This window comes from Taudactylus pleione, unplaced genomic scaffold (genome assembly GCF_031769625.1).
Source record: "Taudactylus pleione unplaced genomic scaffold, aTauple2 ptg000233l, whole genome shotgun sequence".
NCBI classification, from domain to species: Eukaryota; Metazoa; Chordata; class Amphibia; order Anura; family Myobatrachidae; genus Taudactylus; species Taudactylus pleione.
In genome coordinates this window covers 1,174,134-1,198,089 of record NW_028284635.1, presented here as the reverse complement: position 1 = coordinate 1,198,089, position 23,956 = coordinate 1,174,134, and the positions used below count along the sequence as shown (strand labels likewise).

General features: G+C 39.6%; 1 protein-coding gene across 1 annotated transcript in view; it reads left to right on the top strand.

Annotated features, from left to right (window-relative positions):
- Positions 1–19,248, top strand: part of SNX10 (sorting nexin 10) — a 79,429-nt gene extending 60,181 nt beyond the window's left edge. The window contains exons 3-7 of the mRNA XM_088479430.1: positions 1,518–1,601; positions 2,564–2,664; positions 3,084–3,182; positions 17,156–17,359; positions 17,821–19,248. Coding sequence (XP_088335556.1) covers positions 1,518–1,601; positions 2,564–2,664; positions 3,084–3,182; positions 17,156–17,359; positions 17,821–17,935 — 603 coding nt within the window. The 3' untranslated portion in view covers positions 17,936–19,248. The remainder of the gene's footprint in view (positions 1–1,517; positions 1,602–2,563; positions 2,665–3,083; positions 3,183–17,155; positions 17,360–17,820) is intronic.
- The last annotated feature ends 4,708 nt before the right edge of the window (positions 19,249–23,956 follow it).

Sequence of the window (23,956 nt, the reverse complement as noted above, 5' to 3'; positions counted from 1 at the left end):
CTCTTGGGGGATGTCAGACTGATTTCCCCAAAACTGACAGCACTTTTCGCCTGTTTCAGTTTCACCGGGGCGCGTTTTTGTGTGCTTTGGAATTGAATACGGCGAATAGCAGGGGCGCACACTAAATGTTTCCACGGCTAAAACACGCGAAGTCTGCGAAAAGTGTGGCATGCGAAAAGTAGGGGACTTTTTGCACCTAATTGAATATGCCCCACAGCCTGTAAACTGACAATTAGAAGCCGATTAGTTGGGACTTTATCTCTCTCCACTTTTGAGTCTATTTACTAAGTCTTGGATAGATATAAAGTTAGCGGAGATAAAGCACCAACCAACCAGTTCCTAACTGTCATTTTTCGAACACAGCCTGTGACATGGCAGTTAGGAACTGATTGGCTGGTACTTTAGCCTCGTTCACTTTATTTCCATCCAAGGCTTAGTAAATAGACCCCTTTATCTCTGTCCGAGATTTGGTAAATATCCCATTTAGATTAGACTTCCCCCTCACAAATTTTAACAACTCCAACATACAAGATATCCTCATGTCTACTTTGCTTTAGCTGTACACTTGTTTCCATTATTGTACTTCACTCCACAGTCCACCCTTTAGGGACTAATATCAACACTACAATGTTTTTAATTCATGCCCCTGTCCCATTACCCCATTTGGAGAAAATGGTAAAGAATGTTTAGAGAACAAGTAATAGGGTTACCTGACAGCTATGTCAGATCTCTAAAAACGATGTCATTTTGCACAAAGGAAAACGCATATGAATTGTATTTGTTTGTTGTTTAATCACTTCCCAGGTTGTGTCTTTTCTTTTATAGATGCCTCAGGCTTATGTTGTGCATTAAGATTGGTAATTTTGGACAGATGTTTCTTGTTGCTCCAAATTGTAAAACTTTAAGTACTATCTGAAAATCATGTTCATTCCATACCCAGAGATACAATTCATTGTATTCTCCTCACTTTGCGAACACCTAGTAGTTTTAAATACTTTATCAGAGATAACGTGTGTGTATGTATTCAGTGATTCTTTATATAAAGAGATTTTTATGATTAAAGTTTAAGTATCCTGCAGCATATGGGAGCATAATAATACATAGATGCAATAGTTATGCCAAGCTGGCAAAGCAGTTTGTGGCATAATCTTCTATATTTCTGTCAAAGTGGGCTGATCGGTATAAAAAGGCTACTTGCAGGTCAGATTAGTAAATTGTAAGTCCTTTTTTGCACTAGTTTCCTTCTTGAAAACTCTTTTTCAGGATCACATTTTTCCCTTGTGCAATCTTGGAAAACACTAATGCCTTTGTCTTGTACAGACTTTACACCACTTCAGAGGCAGAATTTCCAAGTTGTGTCCTGACTGGTGACAAGAGTATTGAGGTTTTTTTTTCCCCCTGTTCTGCTTTCTTGTCCTATAAAACCATACTTCCTGCTTCCAGCTGCAGTGTACAGCCGCTCCTGGTGAGAAGCACACTTGCTGCAGCTGTCTAACTTTTACATGATGCTGTTACAGGAAACGATCAGTGTTTGGGTTCGAGATCCTAAAATACAAAAAGATGATTGGCATTCGTACCTGGATTATGAAATCTGTATCCACGTGAGTAGATTTATATTTGATATGTAGTTCTTGCTGCCTTTTTATTACAATGTAGATTTTGAAGGTACTTTTAAAGACCCCTAAGTGATATATTTAGTAAAGGTCGATTTTATTTATTTTTAATTTTTTTTAGATTTTGATTGAAAAATCAAAATTGATTAACATCTATGTTTTGTTTCTGGGGATAAATCGCACATTTACGAAGACAATTTTTTTTTTTTTTAAGTATTGGTAAATGTGTGATTTAGCCCCAGAAACACAACATTGATGTTGATAAATTTTTGAACGATTTTCATTGATTTTTAAATTGCTCAAATCGACTTTTACTAAATATACCCCTAAAGCTGCATACACACACAATGATTTTGTTACCAACGATTTTCTGTCAGATTTTTGAAAGTGTAATGAATGATTTTTGTAACTTCCCTTAATGAAAATCGTTCAGTTGGTCAGTCAGAATGAACTAGAAACGGGAACGCGCATGAACGATAATCGTTCATCGTTATAACTCAGAATCTGAACGATTCTTTCAACGATTGAACGTTAACGACGTCGTTAGTTAAATCGTTCAAAAAATCGTTACGTGTGTATGCACCTTTAGACTTTCATGTTGAAGACAACCACACAAAGTAGGGATCACACGGTTGTGCTTCAAGAAGTTATATTTGAACTTTTTAAGTTATGCAATTTGGGGACTGCCTCTTTAAGACACATTTATTGTCAAATGACACTTTACTTTTAAGAAAGAAAATGCATTGCTTTCCAGTGTTAATAACTAGACGGATGGCATATTATACTGCTTGCTCTGCAGACTACAATGACTGGAAAAATATGTCTACCTAGTATATTAGGATGAACGTTTATTTATGCAGTGCTAGTTCTCTTGCATTAATTATGCCACATTTGTTTTGACCATCTAATATGCTAAAAAAATAATAATGTAAAATCCGTTGTTGCTGCAGACAAACAGCATGTGCTTCACACTGAAAACGTCTTGTGTCAGAAGGCGGTTTCGGGAATTCGTGTGGCTACGCCAGAAGCTTCAGAGCAATGCAGTGTTAATGTAAGACATATTTTTTATTTTTTGGATTTAAACTTTTTTACTGAAGTAATATATTGTGTTATTGCCCTTTCATACTGTGTAACTGCATGTTTGACCTGGTGTTTTTTTATACAGTCTTTTAGACATCTTATTCTACATACTTCAGTTTTGCTTCTTGTGAAGAATGTTTGTCATCTCTGCAGTTTTCAGGAGAGGAATATTAGACGTGCAGCCATTTTCTTTATGCTCTTACGCAAATCTGAAGCGCATTTTAATATGAACTTCTCTAGAGTCATCAAAGTTGGATTTTATTAAGTGCAGTAATCTGAATGATTTTAAGTTCTGTCAGTGCTTTGGCTTGTTCACTTATGATTATGCATAAGCACATCCAGTAGTAATACATTTTGAATGCAGAAAGGATAATGTTATCTATTTTTTAGTGATCTACCGGAACTGCCACCAAAATCCCCATTCTTTAACATTAATAATGCACAGAGTGTGGAACAGCGAGTTCGTGGCTTACAAGACTTCTTGAACAAGTAAGTGCGAGAGTGCTGCACGTGTAGGATAATTCATGTGCTGTGTAATAGAGCCGCCTTGTGGCTGTCCTCATACTGTCAGTGTTTTCTCCTGCTGCCTCTGCTCCATCCCCCACTACAAGTACCCATCCCCCTTACTCCCAGTGAATTGTACACTAAAAAGGATCTATGCACATAATGAGAAGCACATTGGAGAAAAAGAATTGGTGACTGGTTTTGTTTTTTCCTAATTCCTATATTTAATATGTAGATAATAAAAATTAAATTTCAAACCATTTTTTTTTTTTTTTAAAGACTGTGTTAGCCCTGGTTTTACGATTAGGTGGCAAAGCATACAGAGCCTAATTCAGAGTGAGAAACAGCAAGTAACTGTGCATCTTGGTAAAACCATGCTGCACTGCAGGTGGGGCAGATGTAAAATGTGCAGAGAGATTTAGATTTGGGAGGGGTGTGTCAAAACTCATATCTAAATTTCAGTGCAAAAAAGCTGTGCAGTATTTGTGGGCTACATGCAATAGCAGACAGTATTTACCCCACATGCAAATAAAATGTATGTATTTGCACACCTTGCATTGCAACATGGTATGTCCAGGTACACAGTTACTTGCTATATCTTTCTCTATTTCCAAAGCTGTATTCGGTCCACAGTGCTTTAAATATGAATATTTTTTATTTAGATTCTTTTCATAAAAATATTTGAATACGGTATTAGGAGGTGAGTAATACATGATATAGTGCTGGGAAGAGCGAAGATGCCTCCCTTCTATGTACAGAGGCGATGTATAGGGGATGGTTGGACTTGCAGCTATAAAATCAACTTGGCATATGTTCAGCACCTCATGTTCTTCTATCAACCCATATAAAACAAAGCTCCACAGATGCGAACACACTTTCTATTGCTTGAAGTCTCTCAATCAGGGCTTCTGTGCACACTGCTCCTAATAATCATCTGCTGTAAGGAACCTAAAAGAAAATGCAGAGACTTAGGTTAATCCAGATTTTCAATATTACAACACAATTTAAAGATGAACAACTTCTAAAATGATTTTTGTTCAGACAGAGCATCTAGAATACCCAGGTGAACTTGTATTGGACATAGTGGGAGATTTACTAAAGCTTGGAGAGAGATAAAGTACTAACCAAACAGCTCCTGTCATATTACAGATTGTGTTTGCAAAATGACAGTTAGAAGCTGATTGGTTGGTACTTTATCTCTCGCCAAAATTTGAAATATCTGGTATGAATGTCATTTTCAGGTGATGATTTGGATATTACTATGGGCTTATTTCTACAGGTAAAAAGCCTTAGAGGTTGATATATCAAGAAATAGAGTGGAGAAGTTGCCCATAGTATCCAATCAGCTTCCAGGTAGCATTTATCAAGTACATTCTATAAAATGATAGTTGCTGATTGGTTGCTATGGGCAGCTTCTTTTGATACGTCAACCCCTTACTTTTAAGGTTTGTTTTTGTTTAAATGACACATACATACATACATACATACATACATACATACATGAAAGCTGCTTGGTCTTCTATCTCTGCTTTTTAAAACAATGTAAGTTTATAACGTGTTACATTAAATATCCTATACACACTACAATATAGCATTCTGTCGCACACCAGAACAATATATATCGCACACATCGCATAGTGCAGGGGTAGCCAACCCTTGACCTCGAGAACTACCAGCAGTGCATGTTTTCCAGGTCTCACAGAATCACAAGAGAAATAAATAGCTTCACCTATGGATCTTTTAAAATGTTAGTAATGAATGGACCTGTGCACCAGCTAGATGGTCTGGAAAACGTGACCTGTTAAGGCTCATACACACTAGACTATGTGCTATATGAACGATATTGGTGAAAGATTTCCCTTGAACTTTCTGTAGTGCAGGACAAATTATATTGGGTGTACACACTGATAGATCTCTTTAAAGATATCTTTCAGTGAAGTCATCCTGCCACATCTCTGAACAGGCAATTCTTGACGATATGTCAGATTGGCCTGCATATACGGATGACAAAAGACGTTAATGACCCGCGGGAGCGCGCATCGGTCGTTCACCACATACACACTGAACAATATATCGTTGAACGATATCATTATCCATATCGTTCATAAAATCGCCTAGTGTGTATATGGCTTAAGTAGCTCTTGAGGACAGAGGTTTGCTACCCCGGGTATAGTGTGCACGCCCAATCCGCCGTTCAGTGCACCGTCCCATCTGCTGTTTTGCATGGTAGATGCAATGAACAACACAGTGTAGTTACATGCAGCATGTAAGGACGCATCGCACGCTGGATCGTGCAGCGTGTGCACGGCACCCAAAATGCATAATTGCATCATATAACGTGTACCCAGCTTAGGCCTTTCTGCCTTAGTATCTTTATACGGAGTCCCCTGAAACCATGAAAAAAATGTCTTCCTAGTGTTAAATTGTGTAAGCAGTTATGCCCATACTACTGTACTAAAGCTGCATACACACGTAAAGATTTTCTGTCCAACCATCCAACTAGTTGATTGGTTGAAATGAAAATCTGGCAACATATGGGAGTAACTGATGATCAGCAATTTGCTTATAAATGCCAGAAAACAGATGAAAATGGTCGTTCAGACAAGTTTGTTAAATGTTTGATCTAAACAATTTGTTCAAACTGTTTTTGTCCATTTTCCGGCATTTGGGAGCAAATTGCTGATTGTCATTTGCTTTCATACCTTACCAGATTTTCATTCGAAACAATCAACTAGTTGGATGGTTGGACAGAAAATCTTTACGTGTGTATGCAGCTTGACTGTGAATCCGGAAAGTATTCACAGCTCTTCACTTTTTCCACATTTTGTTATGTTACCGCCTTATTCCAAAATGGAATAAATTAATTTTTGTCCTCAAAATCCTACACACAATACCCCATAATGACAATGTGTAAAGTTTTTTTTGATATTTTTTGAAAATGTAATTAAAAAAAGAAAGAAGAAATCACATGTACATAAGTTTTCTAAGCCTTTGCCATGAAGCTCAAAATTGAGGTCAGGTGCATCCTGTTTCCACTGATCATCCTTGAGATGTTCCTACAGCTTAATTGGAGTCTACCTGTGGTAAATTCAGTTGTTTGGACATGATTTTGAAAGGCATACACCTGTCTATATAAGGCCCACACTTGACAGTGCATGTCAGAGCACAAACCAAGCATGAAGTCCAAAGAATTGTCTTTATACCTCTGAGACAGTATTGTCTCGAGGCACAAATCTGGGGAAGGGTACAGAAAAATATCTGCTGCTTTGAAGGTCCCAATAAGCATAGTGGCCTCCATCATCCATAAATGGAAGAAGTTCGGAACCACCAGGACTCTTCCTAGAGTTGGCTGGCTGTCTAAACTGAGCGATCGGGGGAGAAGGGTCCTAGTCAGGGAGGTGACCAAGAACCCGATGGTCACTCTGTCAGAGCTACAGCATTCCTCTGTGGAGAGAGGAGAACCTTCCAGAAGGACACCATCTCTGCACCAATCCACCAATCAGGCCTGTATGGTAAAGTGACCAGACGGAAGCCACTCCTTAGTAAAAAGCACATGGCAGCCCACCTGGAGTTTGCCAAAATGCACCTGAAGGACTCTCTGACCATGAGAAACCAGATTCTCTGGTCTGATGAGACACAAAGATTGAACTCTTTGGCGTGAATGCCAAGCGTTATGTTTGGAGGAAACCAGGCACCACTCATCACCAGGCCAATACCATCCCTACAGTGAAGCATGGTGGCAGCATCATGCTGTGGGGATGTTTATCAGCAGCAGGAACTGGGAGACTAGTCAAGATAGAGGGAAAGATGAATGCAGCAATGTACAGAGACATCCTGGATGAAAACCTGCTCCAGAACACTCTTGACTTCAGACTGGGGCGACTGTTCATCTTTCAGCAGGACAATGACCCTAAGCACACAGCCAAGATATCAAAGGAGTGGCTTCAGGACAACTCTGTGAATGTCCTTGAGTGGCCCAGCCAGAGCCCAGACTTGAATCCGATTGAACATCTCTGGAGAGATCTGAAAATGGCTGTGCACAGATGCTTCCCATCCAACCTGATGGAGCTTGAGAGGTGCTGCAAAGAGGAATGAGCGAAACTGCCCAAAGATAGATGTGCCAAGCTTGTGGCATCATATTCAAAAAGACTTGAGGCTGTAATTGCTGCCAAAGGTGCATCAACAAAGTATTGAGCAAGGGCTGTGAATACTTATGTACATGTGATTTCTAATGCTGTGAATACACTATACATTTATCTGTCAGATATCTGTCCAATCTAGCTGGTTGGGATGAAAACCTGGTAATGTATGGGAGCAAATGACAGTCGATCATATGGTTTTAAACACTGGAAAATGGACAAAAAACAATTGTTTAAATTGGTTAAATTTGTGTGTTTTAACCAGTTTGTTTGAACAACCATTTTTGTCTGTTTTTCCAGTGTTTGTGAGCAAATGATGCGTGTCATTTGCTCCCATACATTACCAGATTTTCATTCCAACCAGCTAGATTGGACAGATATCTGACAGAAAAGTGTATAGTGTATGCCCAGCATTCGTTTATTTATTTATTTTTTATTATTAAATTTGCAAAAATCGGAAAAAAAAAAAACCTTTTTGCACATTGTCATTATGGGGTATTGTGTGTAGCATTTTGAGGACAAAAATTCATTTATTCCATTTGGGAATAAGGCTGTAACATTACAAATGTGGAAAAAGTGAAGCGCTGTGAATACTTTCCGTATGCACTGTATAGGGGGATATCTATCAAACCTTCAAAAGAGTATCTAAGTTCCCCATAGCAACTAATCCGCTTCTAGCTAGCATTTATCAAGTGCTATCTGCAGTATAAAATGATAGGTAAAAGCAGATTGGTTGCTATAGCTAACTTCTCCACTCTTTTTAAGGTTTGATGCATCTCCCCCATAGCGAACAATGTTTATTACAAGATGTACAGCAGCATTAAGCAAGGCAGTTTGGATTATGAGTTCTGGATATTGTGTGAATCGTTACTGTCCTACAGGGGGGTATCCACTTAGCGATTTAGCCAAGCGATTGCACGATAACGACATCGTTATCGTGCAATCGCTTGCAAAACGCGCATGCATCGGGCATATTTTGGTCGGAAGCAACCAGCGATTCGCATGCCCGCTGGTCGCTTCTGACATCAGACATCGCCCGTACATGCTGGTCAACCTGACAATCTCGTCAGGTTCAGCATGTGCGGGGATGAGGGATGTGCCAGGACTGAACAAGTGAACATTCAGTCTAGGCACATCACTAGCTATACAAATGAAAGCACGATTGCAATGTCATAAATGTGCTCTCGCTTGTATATCTACAAGTGGATACCCGCCTTAAGTGTTTCCATGAAGGCGAACATTCCTGCTTTGTATTTATTAATCAAATTTGCTCTAAAGATGATCACATGTTTCAATATGATCATTTAGTCCAATAATCAAATGTTAAAGAATCAATGTTGCTGACTACCTAATAGATCGGAATGGGTATGATATACCGCCGGCCGCATGGCCAGCGGTTCGATTCCCGTCAGCGGCAGCCCGACAGGAGCAGAGTGCGAAGCAGCGGAAGCCCGACAGCGCTGGAAATCCCGATCGTGGATAGGTAAGTATGTACTAACCTAACCCTCCTTAGGGGTGCCTAACCCTAACTTCCCCCCCAAGTGCCAAACCCTAACCACCCCCTTCCCCGCTGCCTAAACCTAAGTCCCCCGGTGGGGTGCCTAACCCTCCCTCCCCCTAGCCTAACCCTCACGGGGGGGTGCCTAACCCTAAGTCCCCCCGGGAGCCCTAAACCTAACCCCCCCCCCCCCCCCCCCCGCGCGGCTGTCCGCTCGCGGTGCCCGGCATCACTACGATCGGGATGCCGGGCACCGGTCTCCCGGCGTCGGGGAAATGCGGGCGGCTACATCTAGACGCCCAGCATTTCACCCATTCCGGGATAAGACAGTCGGGAAGCCGGCTGCCAGTATTTAGGCAGTCGGCTTCCCGATTGCTTCCCAATAGATCTGATCCGATGTAGATGGCCAAAATAGGTCAGTTGGAAAATTTTCATACAAAATCACTGGATTGAAGCTGTATTATCCAGGGTTCCAATATATAATGTAAATGCTTAGACAGTCCCTTATAATTTGTATGCAGAGGCTGAGTGTTGTCTGGTATTGAATTTAGAGGAGTTTAATTTATCTGTAGTGGAACTAGTTAGTTGTATATAGTGATGAAAGAAATCTCTCTCCATTTTAAGGCAATTATTGTGAAAATAAATCTATATTAGAATATTTTCAGTTTCCAAATGTCACCTGTCTTCTCATGCCCTAACCAGAAGTAATGCTATTATGCTCTGTGTAGGATTGACCTCATTTTACTTTTAGAAAAAGGACCCATAGGATCACATCCATAGAGAAGCATGTAGTGAGATTCCACTCCCTACATGCAATATTCTGGATTTGAATTTTGCACCTGAACACACTAGATCCACCATTTGTTTCTAAATATATTCTGTGACTGTGACCAAAAAGGGCTTTGTTCCAAAGCATTTCTAGCTGTACTATATTCCTACCTCAGGTGTTGACTCTTGTGATAAGGCCCTTCTGATAGCTTTTCTATACAGATCTTGCCAGCAGCAATTCCCCATAGCTTCCATTTCTTAATGATTCTGATGGTGGAAATTTCAAGCATTTGGGCAGTATAGTGGCATAATGGTTAGCATTGCTGTCTTGCAATGCTTCAGTCATGTGTTTGATTACTGACAGGGCTATGTAGAGTATTTCTGTTATCCCTTTGTTTGCATGGCTTTCTCCTGAGTGCTTCAGTTTCCTACTACACCATACTGGTAGGTTAATTGGCTTCTCACAAAGCTATAAATAACCCGCATATGTGTAAATATAGATTGTAAGCTCTGTTGGAGAATACACCGATATGAATCAAATTCTCTGCAAAAGGCTGCCTAATGTTTAAGCACTGTTACTAAATATAATAAATATGGATACATTTTCAAGTCCGCAAGCAACTGTTTCGAGAAACCCATGATGATTAAGCTAAAACCTGATATGCTTAGGGGGAAATTAAATTCCGAGTGATGTGTGGCTAAATTATGGTACCACAGCATTGCAGAATTCCCTGTGTATATCTGCAGGGTGCAAATTGCAAGTCTTTAGAATGATCAAATTTAAAGAGAATGAACTGTGATGGTTTTGATCAGTAGCGTCACAAACAGACAAAAAAACTTAAATAGGTCTTTTAGATTCTGGTGATGATTCTGAGTTGCAAGTAACTGTGCACCTTGGGAAAATCATGTACTGCAGGTGGGGCAGATATAATATGTGCTGATTTGATAGTGGTGTGGCCAAACTAAAATCTAAATTACAGTGTAACAACTGTCTGGCATTCGTGGGCTACATGTAAAAGCAGCCAGTATGTACCCTGCATGCAAAAATAACAAATGTATTTGCACCCCTCGCATTGCGACATGGTTTGTCCAGATGCAAAGTTAATTCCTACTTGCTCTTTTTTTTGCCTTGCTCCACACTCAGAATTAGCTCCTTTGTGTGGGGAAAATCCAGCTCATATAGAATATACATTTTATCTTGATTGTGTATACAAGTCCACAGCATTATTTTTCATTTATTATCATTTTTGTACATGATGGACAGAACAGACATGGGAACTGCAATATTTAGGAGCACTGATAGCTACTGATACTACTGGATATGCAGGATATGTGTGTTGTGTACCCACATCTGCCATGTATGCTCAGTAGAGGGCACCAAACACTGACTCTTCACACTGCTACATTTATTGTGTGCCTGACAAATTAACCCCTTTCATAGCCATATGTGCTGCTTCCATGTAGACATTCTGCCTCCTGCTCTATATTTGTTTATTATAATGGAGCAATATGCTGCGTGCATTGTGCATTTTTAAAACCTTCTGTATGTGAGCATCATGTATTCACTTAGTGATCAGTAATCTTGTACGATCTTACCCATTTGTGCAATCTATTGGGAAAGCATTGAAATGGAGCAGACCTCTCAATGGAAAAGTACACTTCTATGAATAATCCCTTTTTATAGCGATATACTTTTCTAGGTAAATCTATCGGTTATGGTGCCCTATAAGTAAATGTTTTTCCCTTAATTTACACAACTGAGTTATTGTGTGTATGCATACTTATATAATTATTTTTTATTATCCAAGGCAATTGAGAATGATTGTTTTGTATGTATATATTATTATTATAATTTATTTATATGGTGGCACAAGTGTTCCGCAGTGCCTTACAGAGTACATAATCAAATAGGTGACCAGTGACTTACAGAACAATACAATACAATGCAGGACAAGGACATGGATAATATATATTGCTACATTAGCGACCATAACACCCACATAAGCAACAGAGCATGAGGAACCAAGTGTTAGGTGCCCTAGTGGGAGTAAAAAGTAGATGAAAGTAAAGTAGGGAGAAGCACAAGAGGGTAGAGGGCCCTGCTCGTAAGAGCTTACATTCTAAAAGGGAGGGGCAGACTAACAGGAGTGACACAGATGGGGAGGAAGGAGCATGTATCAGCTGCATGTATCAGCAGGATGACAGCTGGAAGGCTTTGATGAAGTAGTGGGTCTTTATACAATATATAAGCAACTCTGAAGCCTTTACTTAGCAGTCGACAGCTGTTTGGATATTGTGCAGTTGTACAACAGGAATAGCATCAAACGATTCTTGAAATACCTCTCCATGTTGCATAAAGTTCATAAATCCAACTGGTCAAAACACAATCCATTAACTCCAATTTCCCCATTGGTAGCAGGCACTACAATGTTTAAAAAAGAATTATCTACCTGCCCACATTTTATTTATCTTGATTGTGAGCACAAGTGAATCTGCCCTTGAGTATGTAATCATTTGAGCCACATAGGCAAATATACTCCCTCTACACATAGTGGAAGCTGCCAGTTTGTAGAGACATACTCCATACACATGAGAATGTAGGCTAACCACTCACTGGGACCCAATGCCATGAAGAGATGAGGCACAAACTGATGCCGCTGATCAGTGGTTTGATACTGCCATTGTAATGAATTGCTGCCTTCACTGCGAATAGAACACTAGTCCACTTTAACATAACATTGTATGTAATGGGCATGGTGTATAACACTAGGAGGTATAGAAAAGATTAGAAGGTTACTCCTAAGTTTTCAGTTTTAAACAGACCAATGGGTCCTTTTAACAATTAAATTCTATAAATGTAAATGTCTCATACAACAAGTCAGAATTTGCAAGAACTGTGAATATATCTTCCCGGCAGCTGTCGCTGGCCTCCACTCTTGAAAGAGGAGTAATTTCAAACCACTGCTGTCTGGCATGATAATTAGTCGTAATATTTAAATGTCTTGGATCCTTTCCTGAAGCTGTTCACTTGTAATTTATTTGCACTACATATTTTACGGGTGTGGAAGTTCAGGGTGCCTTTTGCCTGTCGCTGCTTTTCAATGTGACTAAAATGCATTATATGTGCTGGTTTTCTGTATGTTTTATTCATAGTCTCATGAAGCTTTTTGTGTGTGTGTACACCTATGATCGTTACGAAACAAACGTGTTCTTGGGGTCCACAATAAGAGAACCATCATGGTCCTGGCTCACGGTGGTCCAGGTCAATGAAGGGTTCTCTAGAAGAGGGTTACATTTCCACACTGTAAGACATCCATGCTTTGCAATACATGCACAATTATTTCAGGTTTAACCTCTTGGGATTCAACTGGAACTGAAATATTTAATATATAAAACATTTTTTTATAAGATTCTATAAGTATGGACAGAGGCCTGTGGAAGTAGACTGTTGCAAGTACATGAAGTTGTACCACTGTTGCTTATTCTTTTATAGCTGATCAAAAAATAGCATATTGTAAATACTCTTGCTTCATTGTACTTTAATTTACATATACATTATATTTGGATGGGGGAAAAATGGGTGATTTATGTCCGCACCTAAGTAACATAATATTTTCTTCTTCTTTTATAAATAAAAAAATATAAAGCAGGCGGTACTCACCTATATTTACACATTGATACAAGCTTTATATGTAGCTTCCACACTCTAGACAAGTTCTCAGATACTTTTATTTCTGAAATGATTTCACTGATTTATTTCTGTTTCTGGAACTAGTTATAAGAATTAACATTATACCAAAAAATTAAGCACTGAGTGCATCCAGGTCAGTCTACTATTTTTCATGATGGTTTGGCCACTGAGTGGCAGAATTTATCTTGTAGTGGACATATCAGGCAGTGTAAGCGCCATATACCTGTTACACGGCACTTGTATGTTCTGTGAATGCTGACCACATTCTGAATCACCTTTTTAATCTGTATCTAATGTACGTACCAAATACAACTTGCTTGACTCAGCCTTTCAGTGGGTCAATGGAATATGGCTGAACCTATTAAGAGACTCTACACACAAACTACATTTTCACAGAAGTATGTAATAGGTGATCAAGTTGAACATCCTACATTTGTCCTGAAGGGACATAACTGCGCTTTCAAGTGTTAATTGGCTGCTTATTAGAACAGTGTTTGCTTGTTGTAATTAGTAGTTTTAATTTAAAAAAAACCTACATTTTCGTTGGTTTTCTGGAATAAACAAACACCAGATTTGTCGTGGTAACCTTCCCGCAGGCAATACTGATGTTAACCTTACAGCAGTCTGAACAAATGCAATTATGGATGTAGCCGCAGCATGTGGAGGCATGATAACAATTTGCTATAGTGTGTGTGTGTGTGTGTGTGTGTGTGTGTGTGTGTGTGTGTGTGTGTGTGTAAGTAAAAAAATATATATATATATATTATATTATTTTTAGATTTTGTTGCATTTGCGTTTAATTTTTATTTGGACCATATATACTAATATCTATGGGTTATGAGTTGTTGTTTCCTACTTCTGTTTACCCCTTAGAGTTGCTGCTGTATGTCAGAACACATTATGGGTGCCTTGGGCATCGCTGTGGAAATTTTTTGGTGGCTGGTAAATGATCTTTCATTCTTCTTTTGCGTTCCCGCTGCCAACTCTCCAGACTCCAAATTCTTCCTGTCCTGCCTCTGATTCATTGGCACACTTGGCTGTTATAATGATTTAGACCAGGCTTTGCCCCTACTTGTTTTTAAAGAGACTGTTTGTTATTATGTGGCACACTAGGTATTTATTTGAAGGATATATAGATTACATAGTGGTTAAGGTGACAGAAGTATTATTCACCTGAAACCACTACAGCTACGATAATTTGCTCCAGCATAAATTTACATGACAAATATGACCCTGGGTGTCTGTAGAGAACCATTACAGCGCAGGCATCATTTACAGACATTTGTAACTGTAGTGTAGTGGCCAGATGCATAGAGGGACCACAGCGCGGGAAGTGGTGCTGGAGAATGAAAGTAGATACAGACGCTGGTTAAGCATGTTCAGATCTTGACAGGTCAGAGGCAGGGAAGGGGAGCTCAGTCTTGGTAGAGTGGAATGAGAGCACCTTCTGTTTCCGCCTGTTGTGACTTCTCTAGAGGATGTAAAATATCTATCGTTCAACAGAGGTTCAAATATTTTGCTGTGTCCTCTTCTAATTGCTGTGTGTATGACCATTCCCAATGGCCATGTCATCTACCCATAGTCAGCAGCTTCCACATCTCCAAACTGTAAGTTTTATAGCTGGTAAAATCTCTCCAGGAAACTGCCTCCTAGAGCTAGATTTAAGAGAAGTGTGTGGATGACTGTACATTTTCCAACATACAGCATAACCTTGGCTCGTCTTTGCAGCAGTATTGGGCTGTTTGCCTGCTACTGTAGTGCAGGTCTGGATAACCTTTGGGCTCTCCAGGTGTAAAACTACAGGCCCCAGCATGCGGTGACAGGTTATACTTGGACTTGTAGTTTCACTATATCTGGAGGTCCATCGGTAATTGTCCAAGCCTGCTGTGTAGTATGTGAGACCAGCTTAAGGTACAACTGTCAGTCATTTTAGATCCTGTTAGATGTTGGCTTCACAGAATAGTGAAGAATAGATTGTCCATCAGGAACAATTGGTGTTTAATAACTTTTTTTTTTTCTGCTTGCAAACCTTTCAGCGTGTTAGCCGGGTAAAGCAGTAGAATTTGTAAGGAAACTACTTAAATTCACTATTTCTGTACATGTGACTTTTCTACGCTAGATGTGATTCTTCATAATATAATGCCTATATAAAATATTAGTTTTTGTTGTATCTGAAGTTATCGTGGGCTTGAATTAAATGCCATTATACAAATTCTTCTAGGGGAAATGAGCAGAAGTTAATTTGCAGGAATTGTCCAGAACGATTTTCCCAGTAGCTGACAGAACCTGACCTCTCATCCAGATAGTTCTCAGAACCAGAATAATCAAAGCAATTATTATTGCTCTTTGGGGAAAAGCTGAGCTTTTCGTTACTTGTCTAGTTACATAATATCATTTGAGGGTCTGCCATGGGGGTCCTCGTGCATGCACTATCCGCTCGCAATGACATTTTGCAGTTTGTTGAGGTCAGGCACAATGCAGCTACCAAAGAGCTGTTCTGTATCATTAGCACTAGGCTAATGCGACACAGATGGGGCCGAGATTTATTTTTTGAATACATTTCAGTGCTAAGACATCCTGCATCGGTGCAATAAGCAGCCATGCAGGATGTCGCTTAGTCAAGAGATAAGGGACAGGACATACTGGATCCCATAGCTGTGATTGTAAAACCATAGAATAAGTAACGTTTAAAGACAAAGCAAATGGGACATGGAGTACAAGGGCTATGGTCTGAATAATTAAGATGTTGGCATTGGTAACCAATGTTTAGCTACAGCTCCTTATATTGCACTAAATAACTGTGGGCCTATTTAAAGAACATATTGTGACTAGGGTTTTTGTTTTTTAATATTGTAGCAATATAAAAACCTATTATCACTACAAATTACCATTTAAATGGCTCCCGATACTGGTCTGGAGCAGTAAAGGTTAATGTATACCATAGGGCTGCTTGCCCTGCGATAAATATGGCCATGGATTCCGCATTATTTTTATGACTTGTGAATAAGTATTCACATATAAATTACAGTAACACTTAAGTTATTTTGTTGCATTCCTTGCGTAAGCTTTCATTTGTGGTGGTCAGCTTTTTATATCTTTTTAAAGAGGTTTTTCACCTTCAAACATATTTTATATTACTGGATTCCTTCTGAACAGAGCGATTTATTTTTGCTGCTTTCTGAATTTGTCTGCAGAGCTGTTTTATAAATCTGGACCAATGAAAAAATACAGGTGTGATGGAAAGAAATGGTTTATGCACACAGGAATGCAATACAATGTATTTAAGTCTGAGATGCTGTGTTTTTATTTTTAATTTAGTTTTGCTTTGTTTAATATATGCTTTATTTTAATGTAGTTAAATTTCTTATGCAAATAATATCGTATTTTTTAGAATCTGGGTTTGTTGTCATACAACTAGAAAATGAACCATGCAATCGGGTAGTCAAGAGCAATAAAAAAGTTTATTTGTGGGGCCATTGCACAAAAAAACAACAACACATCTTGCTCATGTTAGTGTACTTCAGCGTCTACTCCCATGCCAAATTATTTTATCCTACAGGAACCTATCATGGTATAGTTATATAGCTAAATAAATCTGGTTAATAGTATTTCTCCAAATTGCCTGCTTAGTATTTAGCGGTTCACTCACCTTTTTTAAGCAGATATTGCAAGAATCCAAACATTTCTATTTTAGTCCCAGTTGGAGCAATTGCCATGCTAAAGGCTGTATGGGGACTTGCTGCGTTAATAGTGTGTGTGTGTGTTAATTTCCTGCATGTTTTATTTCTCATTATTGTAACACCATGCAGAACAGCAGAGTAACCTTTATTAAAAGTAATGACTTCCTCTGTGTGTTTTGCAGAGTCATGCAGTGCCCCGTGTTGCTCTCTGACAGTAAGCTTCACCTTTTCTTACAAACTCAACTCACTCCGGAAGAAATCGAAGCCTGCGCATCTGGACAGACCAAATACTCTGTTTCTGAAGCCGTTCATAAATATGCCACATCAAACCGGCGTTTTCCTGTAGAGAAGGAAGAACAAACAAGTTGTCACTCGGTTCCTGAGAGGTACTTTCATGTGCAGTAGCCCCTCTTATTTTCCGTTGTTTGTGTAATACTCTGATAATGAAAAAATTAATTGACTGAGATTTTATTGAGCTGTGACAGCTTCTCATAAGAGTCCTCGCACACCTCCACACTGAATTAATGGATGCAGTAGAAATTCAATTATCTGCATTCTGATTATGTGAATTTCATTTAGTCAGACTTGAATTATTCGCGTTTAAATTATCTGGTTTAAAAAAAAAAAATCTAGCCACAGTCCAAATTGCTAATTAAAAGTCCCAAATTTCCTGTCTCTTTCTGACTGGAGATAATTAAAGTTCTCCTCTGCTACTCAGCCTTTGAGTGTGTTGCGAAAACCAATTTCCTTCTCATATCCCCCTTTATTGCACCCCCCCCTTCCTCAATCCTCTTTACTTTGCTTCAAACCCCTAATGTTTTTGGTTTCCCTTACCTCCCCCCAACAGTTCACCCTCTTCACTGGGACACAAAAAGGATGGCCGCTTTCTACACGGATGCAAACCTGGGCAAGAGCATGGAGACACGTGGAGAACAATGTTGGCTCCATCCCCTCCCAAGTAGACCTTCTATCCTCTGCTGCAGACACCCAAGTGCAATTCTGAATCCTCTACTGTTGTCCTACAGATTTAGGGGGTATTTATCAAAGCTGGGAGAGAGCTAAATTGTGAGAGATAAAGTACTAACCAATAAGCTTCCAATTTACATTTGCAGGCTGTGTTTATAAAATGATAGTTAGGAGCTGATTGATTGGTAATTTATTTTTTACAATTTTATCGCTCTCTCAGCTTTGATAAATACCCCCGTTAGTCCATTGAAAACCTTTCAAACTGCTTTGCTAGAAAACAATGTATCATTTGTTTATATATATTTTTTTCTTTTTAAAATGTGATACTTTTCAACATGCTGAAAAGTAATCAAAGTTTGGAAGTTTCAAAACTATCTCTGGGACACCGGCCTACATTTAGCAAGCTGCTGAATAGCATGAGGATCATCCTAACTTTCCAAATGTATTTTATTTCTGTTTATGTGACACAATATTTAACTTTGCACAAATCAGGGAGCTGGTAAATAGTATATCCATAAATTCTACAGGCAGCACATTTGCTGTTTTTATTCCATTATAATATGTAAGTACATTGTTTTAAATCATTTATGGATTCTTTTTGGATGGAAAGTAGTTGCATATGGATGTCCTTATATTTTCAGTAATGGTGCCTAGGCACCGGAGTGGGGGGCTGGAGGGAATATAGTGCCATGATAAACCAAGGGGTACATTTATTTTTACCCAATTCACGTATACATTTTCATTTCACTCCACACCCCATCAAGCCAGAGCTGCAGGTGCAATGCTATAAAAATCCTGTACCACTTTCTTCTGTTACGTATTCAGAAGCCAGGACTGCAGTATATTTTGCACTTGTGTAGTGTTATATTACTTTATTTATTGTGTTATTTATAACTTGAACCAATCTCTAAGGCTGTGAATTAGTTTAAGTGTAAATTTTTACTGCAGAACAGGATAACCTGGTTGTTCTCTAAAGGTTTGACAGAAGTTTTTGTGCATTAACTTCATGCACTGGAAAAGGGCACACTATTCAGTTTGGCATAACCGGTATTCTTCTTTTATTTTTTTTCATTCATTAATATCAGGTAGACTGAATGCACTTTATGTCTGGCTGCCTAGAATGTGAAACCCAAAGTAATGCACAATGTAGTACTATATTTGTATATTCATTAGGGTATCTGCCAGTGGGTGGTGCTGGCTTTTTTTTCTTTCTTGTATATTGTTTAATAAGTGTATTTGTAACTTTGAATTGAAATTGTACATTTAATTTGATTCTGTGTGGTTAAATAAAGATTTATACAAATAAAAATGTCTTGCATCCAGAAATTAATGGGACGGCCTATATGATGGCCCTTATGTTGAACACTTGGAAAGATTTTCAGGTGGAATGTGTTTTTTGTTTTCTTGCTTATATTTCATTATTTTAATGTATACGTTGAGTAATAAAATACAGGGTATGCATGTCTGGGACAAAACACTTTTTTAATGATCCTTACATAATTTATCCCTATAAGTGTAAAAAAGAAAATCTGCTGGGAGACCAATTTTAATTACTGAGCCCTTGTTGTCAGTTCAGTTAACATGGTAGGCAGCCAAATGGTGCTTTGCATAAGAATTCTAAATTATTGAGGGTTTTTCTTTTGATGTTTTAGTTATTATCCAAGCTTTTAGGATGATATAAACCTGTTCACATAAGCCTTTTAATTTTTTTGTAGGGTTTGATCTCCACAAACACAAAGCAGACTTGCCGACCCCTATACACATTTTCACTGGCCACTTATACAATGTGACTTTTTGTTAATATGTTAGTTATATATAATAAAATAAAAACATGCCATCAAATGTGAAAGTCCAAGCAGAATGTACAGGAGAAAAAAACAGGAAGGTCAAGTACATTCTAGCATCAGGAGAATGCCCAATTTTACTTAATATTATTATTATGGAGAAATACGTACCATTTCTGTAACTTACGGGCAGTTCCCATCGCTGACACAAATGCCCATAATAAACCAATGCTGAATCTAAGTATATTTTATCATATAGAGAATATTTGCCCATTCACATCATATAATCTTTATATACCATTTCTCTGCCATGGAAATATACTAAGCTAAAACTATGTATTCAATACCAACTAGTACTTGTAGATTTCCCTGCCATTAGTTACAATGCACAGTATGATCGTTGCATACAGGATGGATTCCAAACACCTTTGTAAATAGACATGTTTGATAACTGTAATACATTCAGTACAACTTTCTGCCTCCTAAAACTATTGATGATCACTTGGATTTGTTTTGTATTTCTTTAAAAAGCTGTATTTATTTGGTTATAAGTAACTTGTCTGCACTAAAATTCACATAATAAGTCTCAGATTCCAGGTTATGACTATGAACATTTTATAGTGGCTGGTTTCTAAGTGTGACCCCCTGCAGCATCCCATACACCACCCTGGGCTCTCTGATATTGGGCAATCACTATAGTACACTAATGCTATAGTCCTACCCTTCCCCCTGAAGCTGTGCTACTGTATATGCTCCAGCCCTGGTAACACTGCAGCCAGCCTGTTCCCTGAGCTCCTTACCTCGGCATACTACTGTAGATGCAGTCGGAGCTTCAGGTGCTGCTGTCCACACCGTCCTCCTTGTTCTCACGCAGGCGCCCCGGCATCTCTCTCTCTCTGTCGTCAGTGCGCAGGTCCCGGGCAGCGAGCGATTGATGAGCGACTGCCGCAAGAGCAGTAGCCTTGTACCCATAGCAACCGGCGCAGCCTCTTACTACAAAGGGCGGCCGGCTGGGAATGGAGGGAGAGGGGGAGTGACCACTCACCATCTCATTCCTGCTGCTGCGCAGTACGGCGAAGGAGGATCAATGTTCAATGACCAGGAACCTACAAAATCTAACATGACAGATTTCAGAAACGTCCTATATACAGAAATCTACATGCACTCTGCGCCTGTGCAACCTAGAGCTGTGTAGTGTGTGTGTAGCACTATGCATGGGGTGTGCTTATAGTATACTTGCAAAACGACATGTACAGGTTTTTTTTCTTTATCTGACCGTTATTTTATCAAAGCTTGTAAAGTTATTGGTGAACACATTAGTGTTGGACTTAAACGCTGCTATGTTTATATCGGCATTCCCTTACTAATACTGACGACAGAGTTCCGTTCCTACGACAAGGTCACTGAACGTGGAGCCAGGGGGTAATCATTTTTATGTATTCTGAATTAAAAAAAAGGTCTAAAGGAAACTCAAACTTGATACTGTTTTACTTTGCATAACTCTTACATATACTGTACAGTACAATTAAAGTTATAAAAAAAAAAGACATTCAGAATAACAGAATGGTTGTTAAAGGAATGTCTTTATAATAATACACATTAAAGTGGTCATAAGCAACTTTTTAGTACAGCTGTTAAGACCTTGGATTAGTACCAAGTTAATAACATAATTCCTTATCCCCCCCAGTGTGTCCTTCATTCTAAAATTTGGTAACAGTGGCTCCACAGCTGCTGTGGAACTACAAGTTTCAGCATGTTCTAAGAGCTGGAGGAGTGCTATGTTACCTAGAAATCTGCAGAAACCTTGTAAAGTGCTATATAAGCAATTGTTAAATCATGAAATTGTTAATCTTATTAACAGGGTGCCCAAATGTTATATTATTTTAGCCAAGTATATAAAAAAAAAAACTTGCTTTACATATTTGTCGTATCTTTACTTTAGTAATGACATTTCATATAGAACCACTGGTATGCAGTTATGAGACTGGCAGACTCATGCCCGCCGGTATCAATACCGACAGCATAATCCTGGCAAGGGCTCTAACATAGGTGTCGAAATGCAGACGCCTATGTTAATCCCGACGCCGGACCGATCGTCCAACGCCGTGGGTAAGTTTGTATGTAGCTGGGGATGGGGGGGTTAGGTTTAAGGCACCCCAGGGGGACATAGGGTTCGGCTAGGGGAAAGGGGGGTTAGGTTTAGGCACCTGGGGGGGGAGGATTAGGCACTTACAAGGGAGGGTTAGGCACTAGGGGGGGAGGTTAAGGTTAGTCACCCATAAAGGAGGGTTAAGGGGCGGGAGGGTTAGCAATACTTACCTCTGCTGTCGGGAACTTGTGAATCGGGCTGCCGGCATCGGGATTTGAACCGCCGAGCTGACATGACAAGGGCTTAACTTCGTCCTAGGTTCCCCAAGGGCAAGGTAACGTTTTGTAACACCCCCATCTTGGACTGTTTATGCGTATTAACAATTTTTCCGCGTCCCTCAGTTTCTCTCTTTTTGTCGGCTCTTCTACCCTGACAATCAGTGTCCCAATGTTATTACATCACCACCACATGCTACCAGAAGTGGGTCGCATATTGAGGAAATGGTGCCAGGAGTGTGGCCAGAGACAGAACTAGCAACCTGTGGGAAATAGAATACTGGCTCATATATAGTACAATAAGCTCCGTTTGCTTAGCATTTTGAAGTACCACATAACCTTTTATCCACAATTTTTGAATTCACATATATTACAAAATCCTAAAGTGAACATTCCCTGCATGAATACAGATGTAATCATTATAAATACTGAATATATTGGTAGAGTGAGAGCACACCTAATTTTTGGACACTTTAAGGCGATCGTGCCTGCTGCAATTATTCTGTAGTTCTGTGAGGGCCAGAATGTCTTCACTGTTACATCGAACATGTATGGAGGAGCGAATAGTAGATACAGACACTGTCAGTGCTGGCTCAGGTGTAAGTATTGCTGTCTGTACTACACTACATCACTCACAACTCTTATCCCTCTCCACACACCCACTGAAATCATCCATCAATGCAGTATAATACACCTCTAACCCATTACTTCTCTGATACCATCCCCCCAAACACTGAAATACCCTTCACTCATCATCACTCCATGCCACATACTGCACCCACAGAGATACCCCTTACTCCCACCACTGACCCCATAACTCACCCACTGAAATATAATTTCCCAACCACCCCTCCTTACCCACTGAAGTACAAATATAGTACCTCTTACCACCACTCCCTGACACCCTATATCACCCAATGTAATTCTCCTCACACACTGCCACTCTGACCCCATACCACACAAACTGCAATTACACTTGCTCATCGCTTGCTGACCCCAATACTGGCCTGGGACACATGGGTAGACTATATTATACAGGGGAGGGTTTAAAAAAAAAATTTGAAAATATAAAGCTCCATCAGCATTTTGAGGTTTTTTTACGTGTAACTTCTTTGGTGACTATCTGTAACTGGAAGGCTAAGGCAAAACTGTCACATAAGTTCAGTTACACAGGAATGAGCTGCCCGAATGCTGCGTTTACTCTCTAAACTAAATTTTTTAATGTGAGTGTAGCCCCTGCCAGAGTTTTCTAAGGGGTCGCTACCAAGACATAAACATGTCTATTCACTCCTAGGAGACTTTTGCAGTCTCCTAGGAGTGAATAGAGGGGACACTAGAGAGCAGTGCCCCAACCAAGGGAACTGATCATGCTGTCCCCAGGTCCAGGGAATTCTCCTGCAGCTACACACCCACATGACAGTTGATCAGATAATGACCCTGTATGTAGGCTCCTCCTGAGATGGCCCTATGTTGCCAGTAGGATTGGAAGCTGTATGTGTAGGACAGGTTGTGGGGGGTCTTTCCCCAGTGAGGTTAGGATAGCTCTATAAATTGTTGTAGGGTACTTGGTGACAGGAGGTGAGGTAACTGGAGTGATAGGTGCCACCAGTTGAGGTGGCTTTATACAGAGTACAAGTGGCACCACTGCGATCAGTGAGGGGGTGCTAGAGACAGTGTCGAGCTAACCTCCAGTGTTTTCCAGCATGTTAGTCCCCTCCTGTCCTGTCTTATATGTTACAGCAGTTATTCCCAAACTCTGTCCTCAAGGCACACTACCAGTCCTGGTTTTAGTGATATCCATGTTTGAGCACAGATGGATAAATCAAAATAACTGAGATACTAATTAAATCACCTGTGCTCAATCATGGC